Here is a 25,384-nt window from a genome sequence, read left to right as displayed (position 1 = left end):
GTAGACAGATATAGAAATTGGTCTTTTTTTATTTATAGTTAAAAAAGAAGGAATTTTGTGTAAATTATTTATATATTTTTCTTTTCTTTTTTTGTTCCGCAAACCAGCGCGACTTAAATCCACAGACCATGTCTAGTATTGCAGTTCTCCCTCATTCAAATGCATGGATAGAAGTGATTGTGTATCTTGGAAAAAAAAAAAAAAAAAGTAATAATTTATGAGCAGATATTTCAAAATATTTGATGCCTACATGTGGAGGGACATTTACCATTGTGTTTGCACAAATGGCAGCATTTAAATGTCGTAAATGCCGAAGCCAAGTTTATCAATGTTTTAGGCCACGTTCACATGTTCATTATTTGGAAGCCAAAACCTTGGAGAGGAACAATCGGGAAAAGTATAATAGAAACTCGTCACCACTTCTGCATTTACCACCCACTCCTGGGTTTTGGCTTCCAAATACTGATGGAAAATACTGACCGAATACTGAACGGTGTGAACGTGGCCTTTCACATTTAGACTACTTTTAGTACTCAACTTAAAAAATACAAGAAAAGTGGGCATGGTTAACGTTGTCCGTGTGAAATTACATATTTATGACTGCATTTCTACATAAAACTTGCGTATTTTAGAGAGGCTATATTGGTCCTAAAACCCATCGAGGAGCAAATAGGTTACAAAAATGTTTAATCTGGATAGAGAGTCTCAATTTGCCAAAAATTCTATACATTAGCATGCAACATTTGACGCTTTGGTCTCCTGCACTTTTCTAACACTGGGAAGTGTATATGCTTAAAGATTTGCACTGACATCTTCTGTGCCAAATTTATCATTAAAGTGTGATATCAAACATGGAGCTGTGGAGTCGGAGCGAGTTCACTAAATATTTGGTGCAAATTGGGCCATTTTTGCTGAATGTGGGCCACAGTCTCTACATTATATAAGGGCGGTCCCGCACAAGCAGAAATACTCCTGTATTATGGCTGCAAATCCACCAACGACCATAGGGACATACGAGTAGGGGCTGGTACAGATGTCACATTAGGACCTAGAGCGTTGGAGGGGCCCAAAGGCCTCATAAGGAGACATCAGTATGAAACATGGTAGGAGAAAGTCATTACACATTTCATATGAAGGATCAGGAGCTTCTCGTTCCACTCTTAGGTGGGTGCCTTTAGCCCCCCCCCCCCCCCCCCCCAACTTAAATTTGGCTCTGTTACTTACAGAGGTTGTCTCCTCTTTCTCCAGAACTTTGTCATCTGATCCATCAGTGAGTGGAGTTTGCCATGCATGCACCGAAGAATAAATGTATGATCTCTGGGGTGACAGAGCTAAAACTCCCACCTATCCTTATAACAAGGGTCCCATTTACCTATATGCAGAACATGGTGGTCATGCACATGCTTTGCTGCTACATCCATGGTCCATGGGAGCGATGGCGATAAACTATTGCACTCTGCCATCTGTCTGCTTTCATGCACAAGCGCCGCCTTATGCAAGCCAGGTACATGGGATCTTTATTACTGTGGGATCCCCAGTGATCAAACATCTATCACAAGAAATGGTTCAAGTCAATTTGCAGGACCCGATCCAGCAGCCACATCGGTAATCTGAGGTAGCTGCACAGGAGCAGTCAGAATCACGTCTTACCCATCAGAATCCACAGCTCCTTGTTTGATTAGCCAACTTGGCGGGATGGCGTAGTTACAAAATGTCACGTCCCACCATGCTGGCTGATCAAAAGAGCTGTGATTGTCATGGTTGAGGATCCAAGTCACATGAATTGATTCACACTTTTTTTTTTTATTGTCACCTATTTAGTGGATAAGCAATGTATGTTAGTGGTCTGTCCCAAGTAAATTCCCACTAAGAATATAGTTATTGCAAACACGTTCATTGTGCACACAGGGTTTTTTTTTTCCAGAAAAATTTGAAATTCGTAAAAAAAAAAAAATTTGAAATAGAAAGTCCTGCAATTTTTCCACATATGAATTATTTTGTGAGTTTTTACTGCTGATGTACTCATTTAATAATAATAAAAAAAAAAATTGCTTTGAAATATATCTGTGAATTCTTCTTTGACCAAGAGAAATCTACCATTTATATAGAAAATAGGCTATGGCCAGAAAACTTAACTTTAGTGACCAGTGCCAGGCAGCTGCTGCCAAATCAAAACCATTGGATGTATTTAAAAGAGGTAGAGATACTCATGGCAAGAACGTGGTTTTTCTCTATACAAGAGATAAGTACGGCAACACTTCAAACATTGTGCAACTTCAGGCTCCAGTGTACAAGGAGGACATAGCTGATCTACAGCTGGTGCAGTGACCAAGGTTATTCAGTGCACACCCACCATCGTATACAGTGATTTCTATTAACCTCATTAAAATTGTCGCTGTTATGGGAGACTTTTCCCTGACATTCTTAGTTACGTTACATTTTACAACAAAAGCCATGGTCCTTAAACAGCTTTAAAACACAGCAAAGGGATCGCACAGTGGAAACTTAGTCCGGAGAAGAGCATATAAAAAAAAATTGCCAAGGCATTAAATCTACCATGTAGAACTGTGAAGAAGTCTTCAAGTGGTGGCTTAAAATTTGGCATAAGAGTAACACGACATAGAAGTGGACAACCCCCAAAAACTGATGAAGAAAAAATTTGTCTAGGAAGCTGCCAAGAGGCCAACAGCAGGATTAAAGGAGCTGCAGGAATTTCTGGCCAGTCCTGGTTGTGTCCTGCATGTGGCAACAATCTCCCATGTTCTTCATATGTCATGCCTGTGGGGTAGGGTGGCAAGACAGAAGCATTTTCTTGTAAAGACAAACATCCAAGCCCAGCTATGTTTTAACAAAACCTAAATCAAGTCTGCCAGAAGCATGTGAGAAAACATGTTATATGTCTAGGGAGACCAAAGGTTTAACTTTTTGTTTAGAATTTCAAAAGGTACACCGCGCATCACCAGAATGACACCATAACCATAGTGAGGCATGGTGGGGGCAGCAGTGCGCTTTGGGGCCGTATTTTTCAGCAGCTGGGGCTTTAAGCCATGGTGGAGGGAAATTATGACAGTTCCAAATATCAGTCAATTTTGCATCAAAATCTTTAGGCCTCTGAAAAAGAGCTGAAGAGGAATTTCACCTTTCAGCACAGCAACAATCATAAGCAACCGCCAAATCAACAAAATAATGGCTGAACCAGAAGATGAAAGTTTTGGAACACCCCAGGAAGAAATTAGACCTGAATCCAATGGAAAATCTCTTAACCTGAAGAAGGCGCTGTACACAGAAGATGCCCCCCCCCCCCCCATCTGATAGACATGGAGCTACTGCAAAGACGAAGGGGCAAAAATCACCAATTCTAGATGTGCCACGCTGATGGACTCAGATCCAAGACTAAGTAAACTTTGACAGCATTTAAACTATTAGTTTAAGGGTGTGCAGATTTATGCAACCGTTTGTTTTTTGTTCTTTTTTTCTCTTCCCAACTGAAAAGATTTGTTTGTTTTTTCAATGGATTTGTACAAATTATGGGCGACATTAAAGTTATGGAAAAAAAGTTCTGAAGGGATTCTTCTTACATGACAAAAACCGGGTAGTTTATAAGGGGGTGTAAACTTTTTATATCCACTGTAGCCTAAACAATTTCAGTTACATGGTAAATATCCCATGATGCAGATTTGGTCGCATAAATTAAAGGGTACAATTTCCCCAAATCTGAAAAATGCAATAAAAGTATTTTTCGTGTAAATTGCCAAGAGCTGCAGATTTGAGATCTGCTGGATGTCAATTCATGCTCAGATCTCAGTGTGAATTTCACATGTGTGGCTTCCCCATAATGATATTCACAGCTGTATTTAGGTCTGTAGTAAATACATTTCATGGCAACGTCCCCCGAAGGGTATTTTCACACTTGGCTTATTTGCTGCAGATTTTATTGCAAGTGTCCATTCCAGATGAATGGAACAGATTTTCAGTTGCAAGAACTTCCGCAACTAAATCTGAAGCATGAGAAAGCACCTAAAAGAAGTGTAACCTGCAGTAAATCCTTTCCATATAAAAATCTGCAGCTGTATTTGCCGCTATTGCAAGGACCCATGTGCACATGATCTAAAAATTATAACAGTGCTAGGCAGGGGAGGGTTAAAGCCAGAAACCAGATTCAGTTAGCCTTGTGCTCCAGCACTCTCTACTCCAAGCATCCATCCAAAAGATCACTAGAGTTTACAAGGGACACGTGTAATTGCCCAGATTAACATAAATCAGCACACACAACAAGACATAAAAAAAAAAAAAATTGCTTGAAGAAGAAAGTTTGATGAATTGGGCTTTAAGACTTGCAATTTGCATGACCATTGACGCAGGGCATGTTTAAAACAGATTTAGCTTGCACCTATCTAGCATGGTGGGCTTGTTCCCATGTGGAATTTCCGATGCTGGCCTCCTAAAGAAGGGATGACGCAATGGTAACCATCATGAGTTGCAGTGTGAAATCTTCTATAACTTATGCAAAGTGTCCACAATAGGGCTTAAAATCTCAAGAACAGCGCTGGTACTGCAAGACCCAGCATGGGAACCTAGCCTTAAAAAGTCAAAAAAAATGTTGACCGACTTCCCTAGGGGAAAAAAAATAAATAAATACAAGTCTGCCTGCTGCCACTAATGGGAGCTCACTGCATGTGGATTAAATACAGTGTTAAATGAGTTGTACAAATCCCTGTGTAGCGAGCGCGCCTTGGTGATGACAGCAGGCAAACAAATCTATCAGCTAACTGTGGCTGAAGGAAAATTGGAGTTTTCCCCCATAAACGAAATGGATAAAACATTTTGTAACTCCAATCTGTATAAACTGAGATGTAATCAAAGCTTTATTCAGTTTACTCGAAGAAAAAAAAAAAAAAAAAAAAAACAATTCAACTGAATTTTGTCAGTTCACAGATTGGAAAAAAAATCTTTAGAACTGTTAAAGCAAATCAACATACATATGTACTTTAGTAATAATTTACAGATACATACTAATGAAAAATACAATTTCACAAAAAAAATTGTAAACATTGTTTGCACACTTGTCAGTCTTTTTTTTTTCTTCTTCTTTTTGGCAAAGTGCTCTCTCGATGACAAATAAATAAACAAACACAACGAAGTTTGGACTAATTCCAGACAGTACAAAAAAAAAAAAAAAACAAAGATGCGCAAGGTGAGAACTTAGTGGCGCAATAATACTCATAAGGACGGGGGAAGGGCAGCGACACGGTCATGGCTCTGGCGTGCATTTGTGGTGGTGGCTCCGGCTCTCCGGGACACGAGCTGCACCGCTGGTGAACTTCAGCATAGAAACAAGTTATAAAAATAACTAAATGATCTTCTATTTTATACACAATAAATGATCTGGAATTTACCCAAACATTTACAAAGAAACGGAAGTGAAAGTTTATGCGTGACTTATAGGTAGCTGTGCCATGGAGTGAGGCAGGAGTGACTGGAGACCAATCGGATTTGGAGAGTGAGCTGTGAAGAGAAGGAGATTGGAGTTATGTTCTACATCAGACCTAGAGCAAATACAAAACCACTGAGGAATCTACAGTAGAATCAGATCTACTCAAGATTATCCAAGAAGTCACGGATACACCCAAATAAGTCAGATTTCCTGGAATTTTCCCTAGTTTATGTCTCTGATCTGGGACCACCATAGATTTCCAGAACAAAGTCTTTATAGCATGATCAAGCAATGTCAAAGGGGGTTAAATGCTCTCCAAGTCTTTGAGGGACCTCCACTGGGTCATAGTTACATAGTTTATAAGGCCGAAAAAAAGACAAGCGTCCATCCAGTTCAGCCTATTTCTTGTGCACTGCAGCTATTCCGCAGCGTTGATCCAGGGGAAGGCAACAAAAACCCATGCGGTATAGGCCAATTTACATCATTGAGGAAAAATTCACTTCCCGACACCAATCTGGCAGTCAGATTAAATCCCTGGATTAATTAACTATCACTAAGCATAAGATGTAATTTTATTGTTCTCAAGAAAGGCGTCCAGGCCTCTCTTGAACTCATTAAGTGAGTTGGACATCACCACTTCCTCTCCCAGAGAGTTCCAGAGTCTCACGGCTCTGACCGTAAAGAATCCCCTTCTATGCTGGTGCAGGAACCTCCTTTCCTCCAGACGCATAGTGTGCCCCCTCGTCTTTGTCACCATCCTTGGTATAAACAGGTCATGGGAGAGATCTCTGTACAGCCCCCTGATGTATTTATACATGTTTATGAGGTCTCCCCTAAGCCTTCTCTTTTCCAACGTAAATAGGCCTAATTTTGACAACCTCTCTGGGTATTCTAGTCCCTCCATTCCCTTTATTACCTTAGTCGCCCTCCTTTGTACCCTCTCTAGCTCCAATATGTCTTTCCTGAGCACCGGAGCCCAGAACTGTGCACAATATTCTAAGTGCGGCCTTACCAGCGCTTTATACAGAGGAAGAACAATGTTCTCATCATATGCCCCTATTCCTCTTTTGATGCATGCCATGACTATTTACCTTCGCAGCTGCTGCCTGACACTGGGCACTCCAATTTAATTTGCTATTAACCAAGACGCCCAGGTCCTTCTCCATGTCAGATTTCCCCAACGGTTTCCCATTTAATATGTATGGGTGACTGCAGTTTTTCTTTCCCATGTGCATGACCTTACATTTAATCGGCATTGAACCCCATTTGCCATTTTTTGGCCCAACTCCCCAATTTATCTAAATCCTCCTGTAGCTGTGCCCTATCCTCATCTGTATTAACTACTTTACAAAGTTTAGTATCATCTGCAAATATTGCTATTTTACTATGCAACCCTTCCACTAGATCATTAATAAATATATTAAATATAGGGCCCAAGACAGACCCTTGAGGCACCCCGCTAGTAACCCTGAGACCCCCTGAGCTTACTCCATTGATAACCACCCTCTGCTTTCTATCACTCAGCCAGCTTTGCTTTGAAGCAAAATTCCATGTGGAATCCCACCATAGAAATGTCAACTCCAAGATTGCAAAAAAAAAAAAAAAATGAAATTTGAATACAAAAATTGGACAGATCTGAAAATCTTGTTAAAAAAAACGACTTTTTTTAATTTTCTCCACTTCAAAAAAAAAAACATTTTTCATATTGCTTGGGAGAATTGTTTGGATGCCTTACTTATTGTGCAATATGTACAAGACTATGACCACCATCTACGTATTTGGTCAGATTTAATATTACCATCCTATAGTTTGACTATAAAAAAAAGCAGCTAGATGAGCCATGCAGAAGCTGCACTAGTTGTCTAGACATCATCCTTACACCAATACAATGGCGCAAGCGACTAATAAATCTAACTACTTTTCTGTCTGAGGCACAAAAATAGTCACCCGACACTTACACCAGTTTCTAGCAGGATCAATCTCTCCCATAATGTCACCGAAACTTGGAGGATCTTTTATGGATTCAACTTAACAGCTGAACTATGTTAGGGAAAGGGACTTTAGGGGGCATCATTATCTCTTCGTATAGGGAAAACTTTGCCGATCGCTGGGGGTCTGATTACTGAGAACCCCAGCAAAGACCAAAATGGGTCTCTGGATATAGAGGAGTGCTGTACGCAGATTTCCCCGGCAGGTTCCAGCTAAGCCGTACATAGATCCAGATACAAACTTTAGATTCTAGTATTTTATTAATTTTCTTCAATTACCCTGTAAAATGCAAATCTCATCCCATCCAACTGGAAATTCTGCTCTAATGTCACCACCATGTATTTCTATATCTAGGGAGCGGTCAGCAACTAATGATGATGTTGTCAGGTTTAATGCTCTGACATTAACTCACCGTCCATGTAACTGTGCAGGGCGGTCAGCATGGGCCCATCTTGAGGTACGTAGGCGGAGTAGGTCATTTCATCCATCATCGGTGGAGAAAGCCTTGAGGACTGAATGGCTGTAACTGGTGCAGTGGAGGAATGGGTCGGACTGACGTGCTTCTTGTGACGAGCTCTACAATTCTGGAACCAGACCTGCGAGATGGAGCATCAGAGTATAACAGCGCTGGATGCACAACTATGGAGGAGACATTACTGGGTAAACCCTGACTTTCCTGAGGTGCCACAGAAACCAGCAGGACGCATTGCATTAACTTATAGCTCATTCCACAGAATCCACATGTCTGCTGATGATTATACGACATACTAACATTTTACATGAATGGGAAATTCACATGCAAGTCTGCTGGGAAGGTGTTGTAGAGAGCATACTGATACACTGTACAAAACTCAATAGGAAAGCACCCAAGATAGGATAAGTAATGTAATATATGTAAATAGTGACTGCACCAGCAGAATAGTGAGTGCAGCTCTGGAGTATAATACAAGATGTAACTCAGGATCAGTAATGTAATGTATATACACAGTGACTGCACCAGCAGAATAGTGAGTGCAGCTCTGGAGTATAATACAGGATATAACTCCGGATCAGTAATGTAATGTATGTACACAGTGACTGCACCAGCAGAATAGTGAGTGCAGCTCTGGGGTATAATACAGGATGTAACTCAGGATCAGTAATGTAATGTATGTACACAGTGACTGCACCAGCAGAATAGTGAGTGCAGCTCTGGAGTATAATACAGGATCAGTAATGTAGTGTATGTACAGTGACAGCACCAGCAGAATAGTGAGTGCAGCTCTGGGGTATAATACAGGATGTAACTCCGATCAGTAATGCATCTACAGTGGCATGTAAAAGTTTGGACACCACTGGTCAAAATTACTGTTATTGTGAACAGTTAGGCAAGTTGAAGATTAAATGATCCATAAAAAGGCCTAAAGTTTAAGATGACACATTTCCTTTGTATTTCAGGCAAAAAAAAATATGTATATTGTCATTTTGTAAATTTTAAAGATTCCAAAAAGGAAAAATGGGCTGATGGAAAAGTTTGGGCACCCTTGGAGATTTGTGTGCTCAGATAACTTTGACCAAGGTTCCAGATCTTAATTAGCCTGTTACGATTATCGCTTGTTCACCATCATCGTTAGGAAAGGCCAGGTGATGCAAGTTTCCCAGCTTTATAAAAAACAGCCTCCTCCAACCTTGTGCCAAAAAACTGCAGCCATGGGTCCTTGTAAGCAGCTGCCTACTTACTCCAAAAATGAAAATGGTGGAGACCCACAAAGCAGGAGAAGGCTATAAGAAGATAAGAGTTTTCAAGTTGCCCTTTCCTCAGTTCGAAATGTAATTAAGAAATGGTAGTTACCAGGAACAGTGGGAGGTTAAGATAAGGTCTGGAAGACCAAGCAAAATTTCAGTGCGTGCTGCTTGTAGGATTACTACAGATGCAAAGTCAGAACCCCCGCTTGACTGCAAAAGACCTTCAGAAAGATTTAGCCGACCTGGAGCTGTGGTACATTGTTCTACTGTTCACAGACACCTGCACAAATATGGCCTTCATGGAAGAGTCATCAGAAGAAAATCTCTCATGCGTCCTCATCATAAACTCAGCATCAGAAAGAACATCTAAACAAGCTTGAAGCATTTTGGAAACAAGTCCTGTGGACCAATGAGGTTACAATAGAAGTCTTTAGCCACAATGATCACAGGTATGTGTGGAGAGAAAAGGGCACAGAATTTCAGGAAAAGAACATCTTGCCAACCATTAAGCATGGAGGTGGATCAATCAAGCTTTGGGGTTGTGTTGCAGCCAAAGACACGGGGAACATTTCACAGGGAGAGTGACGAATGGATTCAATGAAATTTCAGCAATTCTTGATGCAAACATAACACCATCTGTAAAAAAGCTGAATATGAGAAGATGAAGATTCTACAACTGAATAATGATCCTAAATGCACATCAAAATCCACAGTAGACCTCAAAAAGGCACAGGCTGAAGGTTTTACAATGGCCCTCACAGTCCCCTGATCTGATCATCATGGAAAATCTGTGGCTAGACGTCAAAATAGCAGAGGATGCAATACGCCCCAGGAATCTCACAGAACTGGAAGAATTCTCCAAGGAAGAATGGAGGAAAATCCCTCAGACAAGAACTGAAAGACTCTTGTCTGGCTACAAAAAGAGTTTACAAGCTGTGATACAAAAGGGGGCGCTACTAGGTACTAAGTGCAGGGTACCCAAACTTTTGCATCGTCCCATTTTCCCTTTTGTAATTTCTAAAATGTAAAAGATGAAAAAAAAAAAAAGTAATAATAAATAAATATATATCATATATATATATATATATATATATATATATATATATATATATATATATATATATATATATATATATATATATATATATATATATATATATATATATATATATATATATATATATATATATATATATATATATATATATATATATATATATATATATATATATATATATATATATATATATATATATATATTAAAATACAAAGGAAATGTCTCATCTTTACCTTTAGGCCTTTTCGAGAATTTCATCTTCAACTTGCTTAACCCTAGAACGCATGACCATAAAAATCGACACTTTCACATACCTGGGGCCTTTTAGGCCCGTGTGCAAATAATAAATAAATGACCAACTGGAAGTGACAAACAACTATATACCTGAGGAATACCTATAGTTTCAAAATTCTAACTAAAGAAATCTTGCAGAAAATAGAAAACAATTAACAGGGTGGGCCTGCGAGGCCCCAGGTATGCGTTAACTGTTCACAACAACAGTAATTTTGACAAGGGGTGCCCAAACTTCTACATGCCACTGTACACAGTGACTGCACCAGCAGAATAGTGAGTGCAGCTCTGGAGTATAATATAGGATGTAACCCAGGATCAGTAATGTAATGTATGTACACAGTGACTGCACCAGCAGAATAGTGAGCGCAGCTCTGGAGTATAATACAGGATGCAACTCCGGATCAGTAATGTAATGTATGTACACAGTGACTGCACCAGCAGAATAGTGAGTGCAGCTCTGGGGTATAATATAGGATGTAACTCAGGATCAGTAATGTATGTACACAGTGACTGCACCAGCAGAATAGTGAGCGCAGCTCTGGAGTATAATACAGGATGCAACTCAGGATCAGTAATGTAATGTATGTACACAGTGAGTGCACCAGCAGAATAGTGAGCGCAGCTCTGGAGTATAATACAGGATGCAACTCAGGATCAGTAATGTAATGTATGTACACAGTGAGTGCACCAGCAGAATAGTGAGTGCAGCTCTGGGGTATAATATAGGATGTAACTCAGGATCAGTAATGTATGTACACAGTGACTGCACCAGCAGAATAGTGAGCGCAGCTCTGGAGTATAATACAGGATGCAACTCCGGATCAGTAATGTAATGTATGTACACAGTGACTGCACCAGCAGAATAGTGAGTGCAGCTCTGGGGTATAATATAGGATGTAACTCAGGATCAGTAATGTATGTACACAGTGACTGCACCAGCAGAATAGTGAGTGCAGCTCTGGAGTATAATACAGGATGTAACTCAGGATCAGTAATATAATGTATGTACACAGTGATGCAGAGTACTGAGTGCAGCTCTGCAGTGTAAGATTCTGCACTAAACATAAGCGCAAGAAAATGAAAAAAAAAGCGCCCAACTTTAACCATTTAATACAAGGGCACATTACCTGTATTACACGTCTGCTAAGACCTGTCCTTTCTGACAACTTCTGTAGCGTTTGTGCGTCAGGGTTGTTGTCTTGAGCAAATTGCGCTTGCATAACCTAAAAAAATAAATATTGAGCGATAAATGTATTTATTTTACGAATTGTAAGAGTACATATGTATTAGTTACTCTGACAACACTTCTGGGCCTATTGGCTTTTCCTCCATTTTAATGACATCATTCACTCTTTACTTTTGGTTAGATGCGTACATAGAGCCCCACAAGAAACTTACTTGGAGCTGGTCTGCAGTGAAGCTGGTCCGAGCCCTCTTCGCTGGTTTCGGTTGATTAATATCCTGCTCTGTCAACAAAGCCCCTTCCACACTAACCCGATTCCCTGAAAAAAAAAAAAAAAATTACATTTTTGTTGCATTACATAAGATCCCAGCCCTGCAGCTCAGAGTGATGGAGACACGCACCGTTTTCCACCGCTCTCTTTAGGTTGTCCAGCATACAGTCGTAATGCACACGGCAGAGAACCTTCTCCTCCACCAGGGCAAACTCTTCCCCCGTGGAAAGCTGTCTCTTGCAGGAGTAGCAGGCAAAGCACGCCAGGTGGTAGACATTGCCCTTCGCTCGTCTCACCCAGTCTGTGGAGTGTATGTGTCTGCCACAACGTGAACACCGCGTTCCATATCGCCTGAACAATGGAAAATGGGTCATTAACCAGTCGCAGGACAAGCAAAACAAAAACATGGCACAAAAACATGCATTATATCCATCAGTATTTGATAGAACTTTATTCCCCCTAAACCATCTTCCAATATCCTATTGGAGAGTTGTGAGGACAGAGAAGGTGTGAGGTGAAGCATTCAGGTGCAGAATTGTGCAAAAACAATGACCCACCATGACCCAGGTCGTGTGGCCACATTGGTGGTCCATGGCCGTTGGATCATAAACTTGCCCACCTCCTACCTGTCCTCCGGTAACCCTCTGATTAATATGACCAGTACAACATCATATGAGTGTTGTCCCTACTAATCAGAAGAGGAGTCTTTTTGCTTAAATGTCTATTAGCTAAAACAGAGCATGGCAAAAACATGCAGCAATGATCAGGAGGACCAAACATTGTAATGCATCCCTTCTCCTGCGGAGGCACTGCAGAGAAATGAACACTTGCTGCAGAGTAAAACCATATCCTGCAATCAGCCCAACTTGATTGGGTGCTTTGAACACAAAATTAGCCCCCAGATCTCATCAGCTGCAATATTAACTCAACTACATCACTTATTTGCAGCAATATGGTATACACAAGAAAAGCATCTGCAAGTGCAAGATGGGAAACCAGATATACTGCAATGAGCAAAATCATGCAAACAGACAAAACTGATTCATAGGAAGAGTAGGGACGTTATCCACCGTGAACGGGCATCGCTCCACTTTTCCTTTGCACCAATTTTGATCTCTCCAGCGTGTGATCAACCTGAACATGCAGCAATCACTAAAAAAAGATGAATACAGTGGGCAAATATGGAGTAAGACAGTCACACGGTCGTGATGAATACATACATGAATAGTACCTAAAATAATCAAGCTTGCAGAATATGTCTTTATCTTTGATGTAGCAGCTGGTGTGCCTCCCCAGGGATGTCCGGCACACGCTACAGGACAGACACCGGACGTGCCAGCACAGATCGTTTACCTGCAGGAAAAAGGGAGTCCTTCGTTATCCAGGACTTCGGAAAAGTTATTGTAATAGGACATCAGACAAGCTGCACTTTATTACTGAGCGATATATAACGGAATACACAGAACGGTTCCCGTATGGAAGGTGGAGCCAGAAATAACCTTTGCTTTACAGTTAGGTGTCAGGCCATCAGATGTTGTGTATGTAGATATTATGTGGTCACTATGAGCACGGTATGGCAGCATTTACATTACAGCAGCACTGGCATGTTATTCTGGCACCACATGGTTTGTTATTCAGACTATGGCATGATAATGCAACTTTTCCAAAATGTGGCATAGTTATTTATGCACCATATAGGTATATGTTATTTGTGCACTGTATGAGAGTGCACCACATTGGGGGACAAATAGAAGACCACCATCCATCAAGACTGGAAATGGTAATAGCCATTGATGTGTGAGGTGTAATACCTGCAGTGAGATGCCCCAGGTATTATTCTACCTTCACACCTTCTTATAAATCAAATATAACAATTCTAGCCCTTCATTTACGACTAGATTGTGACAGGTCACACGAGTACAACTCCCAGACAAGTCTCATGACCAAAGCCTTTTATGTAACCCGTCTGCACCTTGCTTTCATACAACCATTTTAGAAATGCAATTCTGCCGTTAAAATATAAGAAAAACAATAAACAGGTCTGCAGCATACAACTTGCACTGAGGTCCACGAGAAGAGCGTTGTGTGCGACTTGTGGCAGAAAAGTGAACACATTTGTAAACATTTGCGAAGCCGCTGCAGTCGCGCCAGGTCGCAGGTCACAATGTGACACCATAGGAAGTCATTAGAGGCAATGTCACAATGTGACCTCAGCTGGCGTGTAGCATTACTCGCCTTATTCTGGCTAGCATTTGTAAAGGGTTAACTTAACTGTCACCAAAATGACTAATAGCAGGAAACCTCAATTAGGCGCCAGATCTCTACACATCGGCTTCTCAGGTCTTAGAAAACCCATCAGTAACCGTGCATTTATAATAATGCTAATAACAGATCATATAACAGATAATCCAATAAACCACAAAACGGGATTAGGAAGGCGAATAAAAAAAAAAAAAAAAAAAAAAAAACACACTTAAGTGGCATAACATGGAAAACGAGTAAAATTCAAGACCACGAGTCTATACTATGACACGACAATAATTAGTCTGCAAATCTAGAAGCATCGTCTATAGAAATACTGAGACATCTAACCCCGAACAAGCATCACATGTTCATGGGGCAATTTTGTAACTCCGACATTGCTACGTTCTCTTTGCACATCCAAATATCCTTCACATTTTGGGAAAAAAACAAAAAACAAACAAACCAACTTTCCAAAGCTATTAACACCCAGTGGCCACAAGTCACCCAACACCTCTGCCAACCTGTGTTCTGTGCTGCACAGGGTCAATCTGCAGAGCGGAGCAGCTGTTCACAGATCAACATGCGGCAGAGATGAATTTGCATCATCATCAGGAGCGGTGCCAACTGGTAACATTGCACAGTACCATGCCCAATCTGTGGGTTTACTGTGTTCTTGGAATGATCAGAGAAAAACCAACACCAGTGCAAAGTGACAAATCCAGTTCTGCTGTATCTGTATACCCAGAGTACATGCATGGTCCCCTTCCCCCAGTATGCCCACAGAATGTATGTTGTACGATGCAGCCCTCCATTCCCTGCATGGAGCCCCCTGTACAGGCAGTGTTTATTTATACATGCTGGAATGTATGCCGCTGTTTAGATGCCAGAAGGAACAGATTTGGAATTATGTTCAATTTAATTATCGCTGGATTTGATGATTAGGAACGGTGCACATAAATCGGGGGTAAGTTCTTAAAAGGGAGTTTTCACTTTGCACAATATTTTCATTTAAAAAAAATAAATAAATTTGCCTACATAAAAGAAAAAAAAAAAAAAAAAAAAGCTGTGATTGGTGGGGGAACCTGGAAACTAGACCGTGAAAAAAAAAAAAAAAAAAAGTGTGCCACCACAGGAGAAATTAGGTGTAACACAGGTCCCATTGAAATACTTTGACTGTATGTTTAAATGCATGGGGTATGCCCGATCCCCCAGAATGAGAGCCCTCTACAAATGTTAAGAGGTTCCAAATTAGCCACCCCCCTTAAACCAGAAACTCCCTATTAGTGTTACATGCAGCTCAAAAACCTTTCCTCCTGCAAATCATATCCTGGATGCCTGAATGATTTGCATTTCACATGCACTAGAAACGAGCCAAATCTCCTAACATGTGAATGAGTATAAGGCCACAGCCCCACTATCAGTATTCGGTCAGTATTTTTTCTCAGGAGTGGGAGCCAAAACCAGGAGAGGAACAATCAGAGAAAAGGTAGAATAGAAACAAGTCACCAATTCTGTATTTATCACCCACTCCTGGTTTTGGCGTTGTAAGGAGGAAGCTGCACCAAAATACTAAGGCCATATAGCAGGAGCGCTGCCTTTTTTTCCGCATGTTTGCACCAAAAATATACATCCTCCCTGCCCTGTTTATTGCTCATTTTTTTATGCATTCCTAACACAGGACACATTAAAAAAAATACATACTTTCAAGAAATTAAATTTATTAACATTTTATGCAATTGGAATCTAAAATTACTTCAATATGATTTGCATAATTTGCGACGCAAAGGTTGATGCGCGTTACAACATTCTTTTATAGTTAATTAAAATTATAGCTAATGAGAATTCCTGTGTGTCCAGACTTTAGGGACACCCTGTATACATTTTATATATTATTGTATAAGCGTTTCCCCCCCTTCCTTAGAATTTCTGCAATTTTGAACTTAAAAATGCTTGTTAAATTATGGACACAGCATTTTTTGGAGGGGGGGGGGGGGGGGATTGCCAGAAAAATGCAGCAGCAATTCTGCATTAACACGTGTATTTATGTTTTTTTCCCCTGTGCCTTATTAATGCTTTTTTTGCTACTCTGTCTCAATGATATCAAGGGGAAGGGCTGGAAGGAGAGGATGGAGTTATACATCTCTGAAAGTAGTAACATATATCTTTAAAAAATAAATACACACACACACGTCAATAAATGCAGTTAAACAGAACATGTTAATGCGATTTTTAGAAATCTTATTCCTTCTGCTGCTACAGTATGAAAAAGATAAAACTACAAAAGATTCTCAGTATCGCAGCATCTTTAAAGGCACAGTGGGTATTCGTTTTATTAGTTTTCATGAAACCACATCCACTTTGCTTGGATCAGAGTCAGTTCTGTGTATAAGGAACAGCACAGATTTCTGGTAGGGGGTACGAGCTGCTCGCTTTTTGGGCTCTGTATCCTCTAACCTGCAGATTTCACACAGTTGTGGGAATATTGTAACACTTCACAAATCAATGTGATAAAATAATAGCAAATTACCACCCATCTATTGCTAGTCACTGGGTATTCTATATTTGAGTAATGACCCTTTACTGGAGATTCACTCTCCTCTAGGTAGTAAAGGGGATCTATGTTGTGCCATTATTCATTTTCACAACTTTGCTTTCTTGCTGCATTGACCCCCCCCCCCCCCCCCATTATTGTAGGAGGGCGGTAACAATCCCAAATACAATACCGTGCGCTATCTACGGGGCAGCTCTTTCAGGCTGTAGAGAAGACAACAAAAGTTCTGTTGAATATGTCAAAATAGAACAGAACAGGCAGATCCCGAGTCTCAAAAGGTGCCAATACCAGAGATCTCTAGCAAAGATTAAAGGGGTATTCCAAAACTTTAACTTCAGTGTAGTAATATATAAAAAAAAAAAAAAAAAAAGCTGATCCTCCACAACTTCCCAATTCTGTCATTCTCTTCTTTCAGTGAGGTCAGTGCTTCACCACTGCAGCTAATCATTGCAGCCACTGATTGGCTGAAGCGGTCACATGCTGACCAGAAGCGAGGAAGAGGAGTTGAGACTGTCTGCGGGAATCAGAAAGCATATGCCAATTTTTTTATTTTAATTTTAGCCACGCAGGATGAGTTTGTAAAGTTAGAGATTGGAGCTGAAGACCCCTTTAATGATTATGGGAAGTTTTCTATCACCTCAGAATCAATATGTATCTCACATGTTCGGTCCTGAGAAGCTCCAGAAACACGGACACAGCTCCCTCTACAGGCTTTGGGCCCCTTTACATTTGGAACCAGATCCTATATGGTAATTATTACCAAGTCTGCCGCCTGCGCCCCGGGGGATGCCAGCCGTGCCAACGCCATTGATCAACTCATCTTCCCTCTTAATAAAACACAAGTTTTTATCTTCTATGACAATGAGATAATATACGCAATGCAAGACGAAAACACTATTCTTGTCACCATTATTCAAGTAATCACAACTCAAAGTTAATGCCCTGCGGTGCTTGGAGCAGAAATTGTGCAACAGATGGAGAGTCACAAGTTGTGGAACATTGCCCAGTGGGGAAAATCAATATATATTTCACATATATACTAGAAAATTAGACTTTTAAAGTGGCTTCAGGGCCCATTCAACAAGAGTATTGTAGAAAACTATAAATTATTAGCCAACCCAAAAATGATATCTGCAAGCTGTGGGAGCACAGAGGGCCCTTCATCAGGACGGTTTAGCAATGACAGAAGGGCTGCAATTGTTGTGCTGCACATCATGTCCTCTAATCTTATATCTCCTGTCTGGGTTCTTACCTTGAGCAGGTATTTATCTACAATTTCCATCCCGCAGCTGGTACAGAGACTTTTCCCTTGAGTGAGACCTGAAGAAGGCATGGAATGAGGAGACAACGAAGACACCGGAGACAGAGGAGCCGACGAACAAGAATCCTCATCCAGCGCCACCCCGGGGCTTCCCTGCAGCTGAGAGGAGACGAGTGGGAAAAGTCAGCCATGAAATGGACTAAAGATGCATTCTGTCATTATGTACTGCGGTATACACAAGTATACATTGCACTGAGAGTCTGCAGCAGCCTTGTATGTGATCATTCCTCAGGGAGTAGGCTATGAGAAGAAATGTATGAATATTTGGGTCAAAAAAATAAAAATAGAATGTGCAGTGATTCACAGATCTTGACAGTCCTTTAAAGCCAAGTTCCCATAATGAGCATTCGGTGCTGCACATTTTTTGCAGCATGTTCACATGCAGCGTTTAAGTGGGTTTTTTTTTCTGTAGTCCAAACCTCTTGGCAGTAGAAATGTTGCGTTCAAACCACTGATTTTGCTGCATTTTTTGCAGTGTTTAACTGCACTTAACTTGTGATTTGTCAACAGTACGTTTAATAAAGTACGTTTTCACCAAAAAAAACACTGCAAAATCGCAGCAAAACCAGTTCATTATTTTTTTATTTTTTTTTTTTTAAGTCATTGCTTTTTATGGTTAAAAAGTGCAGCAAAAAATGCTGAAAGAACTGACATACTGCAGAGATCAAAAACGCTGCAGTTCTCAAACTCACAGGAAAAAAAATAAGCATGTGCACGAGATTATAAAACAGCTTATTTCCATAAAAAAAGCTGAAAACAATTCTGCATGTGAACATGGCCTTATTTAAAGTTACTTTTTTCTATGCATATTTTTTTTTTTTTTTTTTTTTATATACTTTTGCCTCCCTTCGGTTTGTTCCAAATAAAACTGTTCTGCTTTTTATACTTCCCGTTCCCTTTGATTAAACTATTGATACAGTCATGTGCAGAACATACATTTTATTGTATTTATGCTGTGGAAACGCTTTAAAAAAAGCATATGCATCTAGGATGCTACTAGTTTTATTCAAGTCTATGGTGAAAAATCAAAAAATAAAACTCATGTTTAATGCAAAAGAAATGGATATGTAACGGATTTAAAAAACGCAATTGTTGGTCAGTTTACGCAGCTATTATTAACAACAACGGGCACGAGATCTCAATAAATCCCATCCAATTTTCTGAAACTAATACACAGCGTCAAAATTGCAGCAAAATACTCATTGCTGGAACTTGGCCCAACAGGAGGAAAAATTGTAGATAACAGGCGGCTCATCCTTGGATATTAGAAGTCAGTACTAGTTTACTTGCATCACACTAAAAATTGAGAGATTTTCCCTGAAAACGATTTTTTATACAATTTGTTTGCACCCCTATTTTAGTCTCCATCAGAAGTGACGGACAGTTGTGGTTTATATGAGGAAATGTGCCGACAGCCGATGTGATTGCTGACAATCATTACCTGTAATCTAAGGATCGACTATTGCGCCTTGTAGAAGGCCCTTTACTAGCAGCCAAGTCCCCAGGATCGGGGGAGAATATCCTCGTTGCTATGAGCGGATTTCCAGGCTTTTCACTACATTGGAAGCCATACGCCACTGCTATGCAATACTAGAATATCTCTTCAGGCTGACCTTGCTTTGCACACTGGATTTTTATGAATCTGGATTACTTACAGGCGACTTATTGCAAGATGCATTAATCAGATCATGTGCCAAAACTTGTAAAGGCAGCGATACAACCATGTAATGTACAGTATTAACTACAGCTTAGTATAGCCAGTCAAGGGTACAAAACATATTTTTTATAAAATATATATAATATTTTATAAAAAAAAAATATTTTTTGTACCCTTGACTGGGTTGAAATTTATATACATACATCTCCCAAATATTGAGGATCCACATACAGATTAATAACTAAGGTCCGTTTTCACCTTAGACACAAGTAACAATCAGTAAACCCATTAACAGTCACACCATTAATTATAAACAAACAGCGACACCTCTGAGATCTCATCATCCAACCAGATCCCCATCATACATTACACATAGGCCTGCTCTGAGAAGTCCCCAGTCCCTCCGACACCCCCAGAAGACCACTTTCTAATGCAATTTTGGCTAATGGTTTAAGAAGTTGCACTGCATCTATTACTACTGTACTTCTATCCACACACACAGCAGAGATTATAAATAATATATATTGTCACTGCTCTTCATATCTTCCTATGGTCTTAGACAGCACACGCAGGTGCAGCAGCCTTTGGTATCCAAATCAAGGCGCATAAATCATTGGTACAACCTTTGCAGCCGCACAGGGGCCCCAAGAGCTTAGGGGGCCACTACCACCTCCAAAACCACAAGGAGTTTCTGTCTGTCACAGGTACATGATTGGACTGCAAAGGGACCATATACTCCACAGACATTCTGATAGGGAATGTACAGTAGATTGTGAACCCCAATGGAGGCAGTGATGATAAAGTCTGTACAGCAATGTGAAATATGATGGCCCTACATAAGGGATATACATACATACATATTCTATATTTTTTAGTACACCAGAAAATAGGTTTGTATGCAGCTCAAGGTTTGGTTGTTTGTTTTTTTTAAAAACTACATTGTCATCTTGTTTTTTGTTGCTCTGGATTATTTATCACACAATGTAACTGTTCATAATTGTTACAATATTCCTATCAAGTCTATATTATGCACATGCATCCATATCACATTAACAGCTGTGATGTACATATATGTGCTATATTATACATAATTATATACACACTTGTTATACCAATTGTGATGAATGATGAAAATAATTTATGAATATATAATTCATCACAATAGGTAAAACAAGCGTGTACAGAACTATTCACCTGGACAAGTACATTATACACGCATCATACCATCACAGCTGTAAGCCTTAGGCCACGTTCACACATTCAGTATTTTACATCAGTATCTGTAAACCAAAACCAGGAGAGGAACAATCAGAAGAAATGTATAATAGAAACACGTCACTGCTTCTGTATTATTCACCCACTTCTGATTTTGGCTTACAAATACTGATGTAAAATACTGACCAAATACTGGACATGTGAACGTGGCCTTAATATGTGATATTGTATATATGGTAGAGGCGGTGTACAATGCAGGCATCTCACACAGACACAATTATTAGTTTGCACAAGTCGCTGTGTCTCCAGATATCTCCTCCAAAGTATATACTGCATACACGCAGGTGTACCCCCACATCCATGTGTCGGCCCCTGTAGTATATACACGCATGTGTACCCCCACTGTCAGTATATCACACAGTACCCCCGCATCCATGTGTCGCCCCCTGTAGTATATACTATATACACGCATGTGTACCCCCACTGTCTGTATATCACACAGTACCCCCTGCATCCATGTGTCGGCCCCTGTAGTATATACTGTATACACGCACGTGTACTCCCACATCCATGTGTCGCCCCCTGTAGTATATACTATATACACGCACGTGTACCCCCACATCCATGTGTCGCCCCCTGTAGTATATACACGCACGTGTACCCCCACATCCATGTGTCGCCCCCTGTAGTATATACACGCACGTGTACCCCCACATCCATGTGTCGCCCCCTGTAGTATATACACGCACGTGTACCCCCACATCCATGTGTCACCCCCTGTAGTATATACACGCACGTGTACCCCCACTTCCATGTGTCGCCCCCTGTAGTATATACACGCACGTGTACCCCCACTGTCTGTATATCACACAGTACCCCCCACATCCGTGTGTCGGCCCCTGTAGTATATACATGCACGTGTACCCCCCGCATCCGTGTGTCGCCCCCTGTAGTATATACTGTATACACGCACGTGTACCCCTCCCTGCAGTATATACGCACGTGTACCCCCTGCATCCATGTGTCGCCCCCTGTAGTATATACAGGCACGTGTACCCCCCACATCCGTGTGTCGGCCCCTGTAGTATATACATGCACGTGTACCCCCCGCATCCGTGTGTCGCCCCCTGTAGTATATACTGTATACACGCACGTGTACCCCTCCCTGCAGTATATACCCACGTGTACCCCCTGCATCCATGTGTCGCCCCCTGTAGTATATACACGCACGTGTACCCCCCACATCCGTGTGTCGCCCCCTGTAGTATATACTGTATATACGCACGTGTCGCACTCACCAGGCTGCCCTCGCTCTTGCGGCTCCGGCCCGTGCTCAGCGCTGCTCCCCCGCACTCCTCGGACATGAGGGAGGTGAACTGTGAGAAAACAGCAATAAGAGAGTGAGATTCCGGGCTGCAGCGCCCCCCACACCCGCCGCCGCCGCCGCCGCCCTCCCTCACGTGCGTGTTCTGCGCTCCGCGCGCGGCTGTTTGCGCCTTTTAACCCCCTGCGCGCTGCGCCCTCACCTCCGCGCCCGGCGCAGCCGCTCTGTGCACCGCTCCGCTGCGGGGCGACCCCTGAAGAGGATTTATAATCCAGGAGGGAATTGTCGCGGGTGCGGAGACTCCGGGGGGACGATTTGAATGAAAATGCTGCAAATTAACCGGAATCACAGCCTCCCCTCCCCCCGGCGATAAAGTGCACCGGTCCACCTGCCGCTGATTGCGCCGCGCCCTCCACCTGGAGATCGCCCATTCAGTGTGTTATGGGGGCGCAAAAATAGCGACCAACAAAAATGAAAATAAGGCCTCATTCACACTATTTTATTTTGCATCAGTGTTTCTATGCCAAAGCCTGGAGTGGAGCAATCAGATAAAAACTAATTGAAAGGTTGACACCTGTTCTGTCTTTTGGCATACAAATACTAATGTGTGAATGAGGCCTAAGTAAGTGAGAACCGATCATCAGCGACACCGCACAACTAATGCAGAGGCGTCACATTACCGGACACAAGGCTGAATACGGACATTACCCGATTACTGATTAATATGCATGCAAACACGATCAGTGCAAAATAAGGAATCCGCATCCAAAACGCACATACAAAACCGTGTGAATTCAGCTCCGCGCAATCCGCTCTGCTACATTTGCACACAACACTGCACCATCCAATCACCTCCTGTACACAAGCAGATCGGCACACATGCGTTTTGTTGAATTATTGCAGTTTATCCAATCATAATGAAAGGGGGTGAGACACTACATGACACCACAACTGTAAATCCGCGGGTTTATACTGAGGAAATAGGGATTATCCGAATCACAGGTGATGTAAACACTCGGGACAGAAGACACTGGTTAAACGCACCGGGAAAACGCACCGGAAAGTAAGGAGATAGAACAGGAGGCAGCGGTCACCTATAGAGGAGATCGCACTGCAGGCAGCAGGGAATGATGGGGAACCATTATATACAGGAATATTAGCTATAAAGAAGAGTTCCCCATAAATATCTGCTGCAGAACTAAGGATAAAAAAGAAAAAAAGCCAAAATAAAATAAAAACAGCGATGTGATAGAGTGTTAGAATTACCGCGCTGCAGACTTTGGCCAAATATTATATTGCGGCTTTATTGCATTCTGCCCTTTTTTATCTTTTGGTAGTCAGATCTGCAGCCGATATTTATGGGAAACGACTTTAGAATTAAATTCATGAACAAATCAGATATGGATAGATATAGCTATATATCTCTTACTGTAAACACATTTTAAAGGGAAGGTTTAAGGTTTTGAGAAAAGTGATAGAAAACCTCTAGCTGTCATTTAATGAGAAAGGAACACATGAGCCATTTATCGAATATATAACCCTAATACATGCACCATAATTATATATATATATATATATATATATATATATATATATATATATATATATATATATATATATATATATATATATATATATATATATATATATATATATATATATATATATATATATATACACCATTTTTTATTTTATACATACGCACAATTATGCATGTGTGTATATATTACCTACATATCGAAACAGGCATGAAATGATAAACTGACATGAAAAAGAGTTCGGTGGAAAATGGGTAAATATATACCAATTCAAAAAAATCTTTTAGCTGATGTAGACGACCATGCATTTTATTCTCCATGCACACACATCTGCATACTATCTCATTAGTTTTAGTATGTGAGTTATGCACAGAGGTATACAGGGAAAACGCAAAATACAGTAGTCTGAATACACACACTATTCTAGACTTGCGATATAAATTGTGCAAAATTCTGAGAACAGAATCTGCACGAATTCTAAATTCTATAATTTCAGATCTGCTATGTACGTACAGCTACATAGATGTATATTAATATTTAGTAGCAATATTAGACTACAGCTACATAGATGTATATTATTTAGTAGTAATACAGCTACATAGATGTGTATTAATATTTAGTAGCAATATTAGACTACAGCTACATAGATGTATATTATTTAGTAGTAATACTAGAATACAGCTACATAGATGTGTATTAATATTTAGTAGTAATATTAGAATACAGCTACATAATGTATATTAATATTTAGTAGTAATATTACTATTAATATAAATCTTTGTAGCTGTACATACATAGCAGATCTGAAATTACAGAATTTAGAATTCGTGCAGATTCCCTTCTCAGTTTTGTACAATTTATATCGTAAGTCTAGAATAGTATATATTTATTTAATCAGACTACTGTATATTGCGTTTTTACCTGTATACCTCTATGCATACATACTAAAACTAATAAGATTCTGCATTTTAGAGTTCTGTGCAGATCTGAACATACAGGAATCTGCACAAATTCTCCAAACGAATGAAGCATTTCGCACAGATCTGCAGTGCACCAGTATATATACATGGCTGATGTATCAGTATATATTTCGGATCTAACAGTGGAGGTCTACAGCTATGGTGGTACACAGGATTCTGCCCATGCCAGGAGCCAGCTCGGCTGCACTGCCCTCACCTTGTCAGCTGGCACCGCAGGGATATCCTGATCTTCCAATTTACATAGGAACATCTGCTCGCTCTTCCAATACATGGCACTGCCAGGGCCAGGCTCTTACATCCCAACTCCACAAGGTCCACAGCTCCAGAGGTAGGGTCCAGGGCCCCTCACTCACCCCCCAGCACCTCACTGCCTGACAGCCGCTTCCACTGCCTCTGCCCTCCCAGATGAAAAGTTTTTGTTTGCAAGTGGGTGGTACCAGAGAGCACAACATGAGGTTTCACCAGCTGCATGGCCGCACCTCCACACACTGAGCCCCCTCCTCCTGCTGGGGGTCTTCACCAGGACAGGGCCAATGTCACCAGAGCTGAAAAAAAAAATTAAAATTAAAAACAAAGGGAATGTGAACAAAGCATTTATCTT

General features: G+C 40.8%; 1 protein-coding gene across 2 annotated transcripts; it reads right to left on the bottom strand.

Annotated features, from left to right (window-relative positions):
• Nucleotides 1-4,965: 4,965 nt before the first annotated feature.
• On the bottom strand, nt 4,966-25,302 carry LHX8 (LIM homeobox 8). Of its 2 annotated transcripts, XM_073643916.1 has the most exons (9): nt 24,980-25,284; nt 22,240-22,317; nt 18,001-18,168; nt 13,185-13,306; nt 12,084-12,304; nt 11,898-12,001; nt 11,627-11,722; nt 7,836-8,019; nt 4,966-5,505 (listed from the first exon to the last, which is right to left on the bottom strand). In XM_073643916.1, exons 1-9 carry the CDS (start codon nt 25,052-25,054, stop codon nt 5,429-5,431), a joined length of 1,125 nt encoding a protein of 374 aa, XP_073500017.1. In that variant the 5' UTR covers nt 25,055-25,284; the 3' UTR covers nt 4,966-5,428. The 2 variants fall into 2 exon arrangements, with proteins under 2 accessions (XP_073500017.1, XP_073500018.1); XM_073643917.1 differs by lacking the exon at nt 22,240-22,317 and having other exon boundaries at nt 24,980-25,302.
• Nucleotides 25,303-25,384: the final 82 nt, after the last annotated feature.

This window comes from Phyllobates terribilis, unplaced genomic scaffold (genome assembly GCF_046119375.1).
Source record: "Phyllobates terribilis strain yellow unplaced genomic scaffold, ASM4611937v1 Scaffold_8__6_contigs__length_399053987, whole genome shotgun sequence".
In the NCBI taxonomy this organism is placed as follows: Eukaryota; Metazoa; Chordata; class Amphibia; order Anura; family Dendrobatidae; genus Phyllobates; species Phyllobates terribilis.
Note: the sequence above shows the minus strand (reverse complement) of the source record. Positions and strands in the feature narration are given on the sequence as shown.

Coding starts and splice junctions, on each gene's coding strand:
- LHX8 (XM_073643916.1), bottom strand. CDS start 25,054: ATGTATTGGAAGAGCGAGCAGATGTTCCTATGTAAATTGGAAGATCAG. Junction 11,723..11,897: donor TCACTGCAGACCAGCTCCAA/GTAAGTTTCTTG, acceptor TTATTTTTTTAG/GTTATGCAAGCGCAATTTGC. Junction 5,506..7,835: donor CCTGCACAGTTACATGGACG/GTGAGTTAATGT, acceptor TTCTCTTCACAG/CTCACTCTCCAAATCCGATT.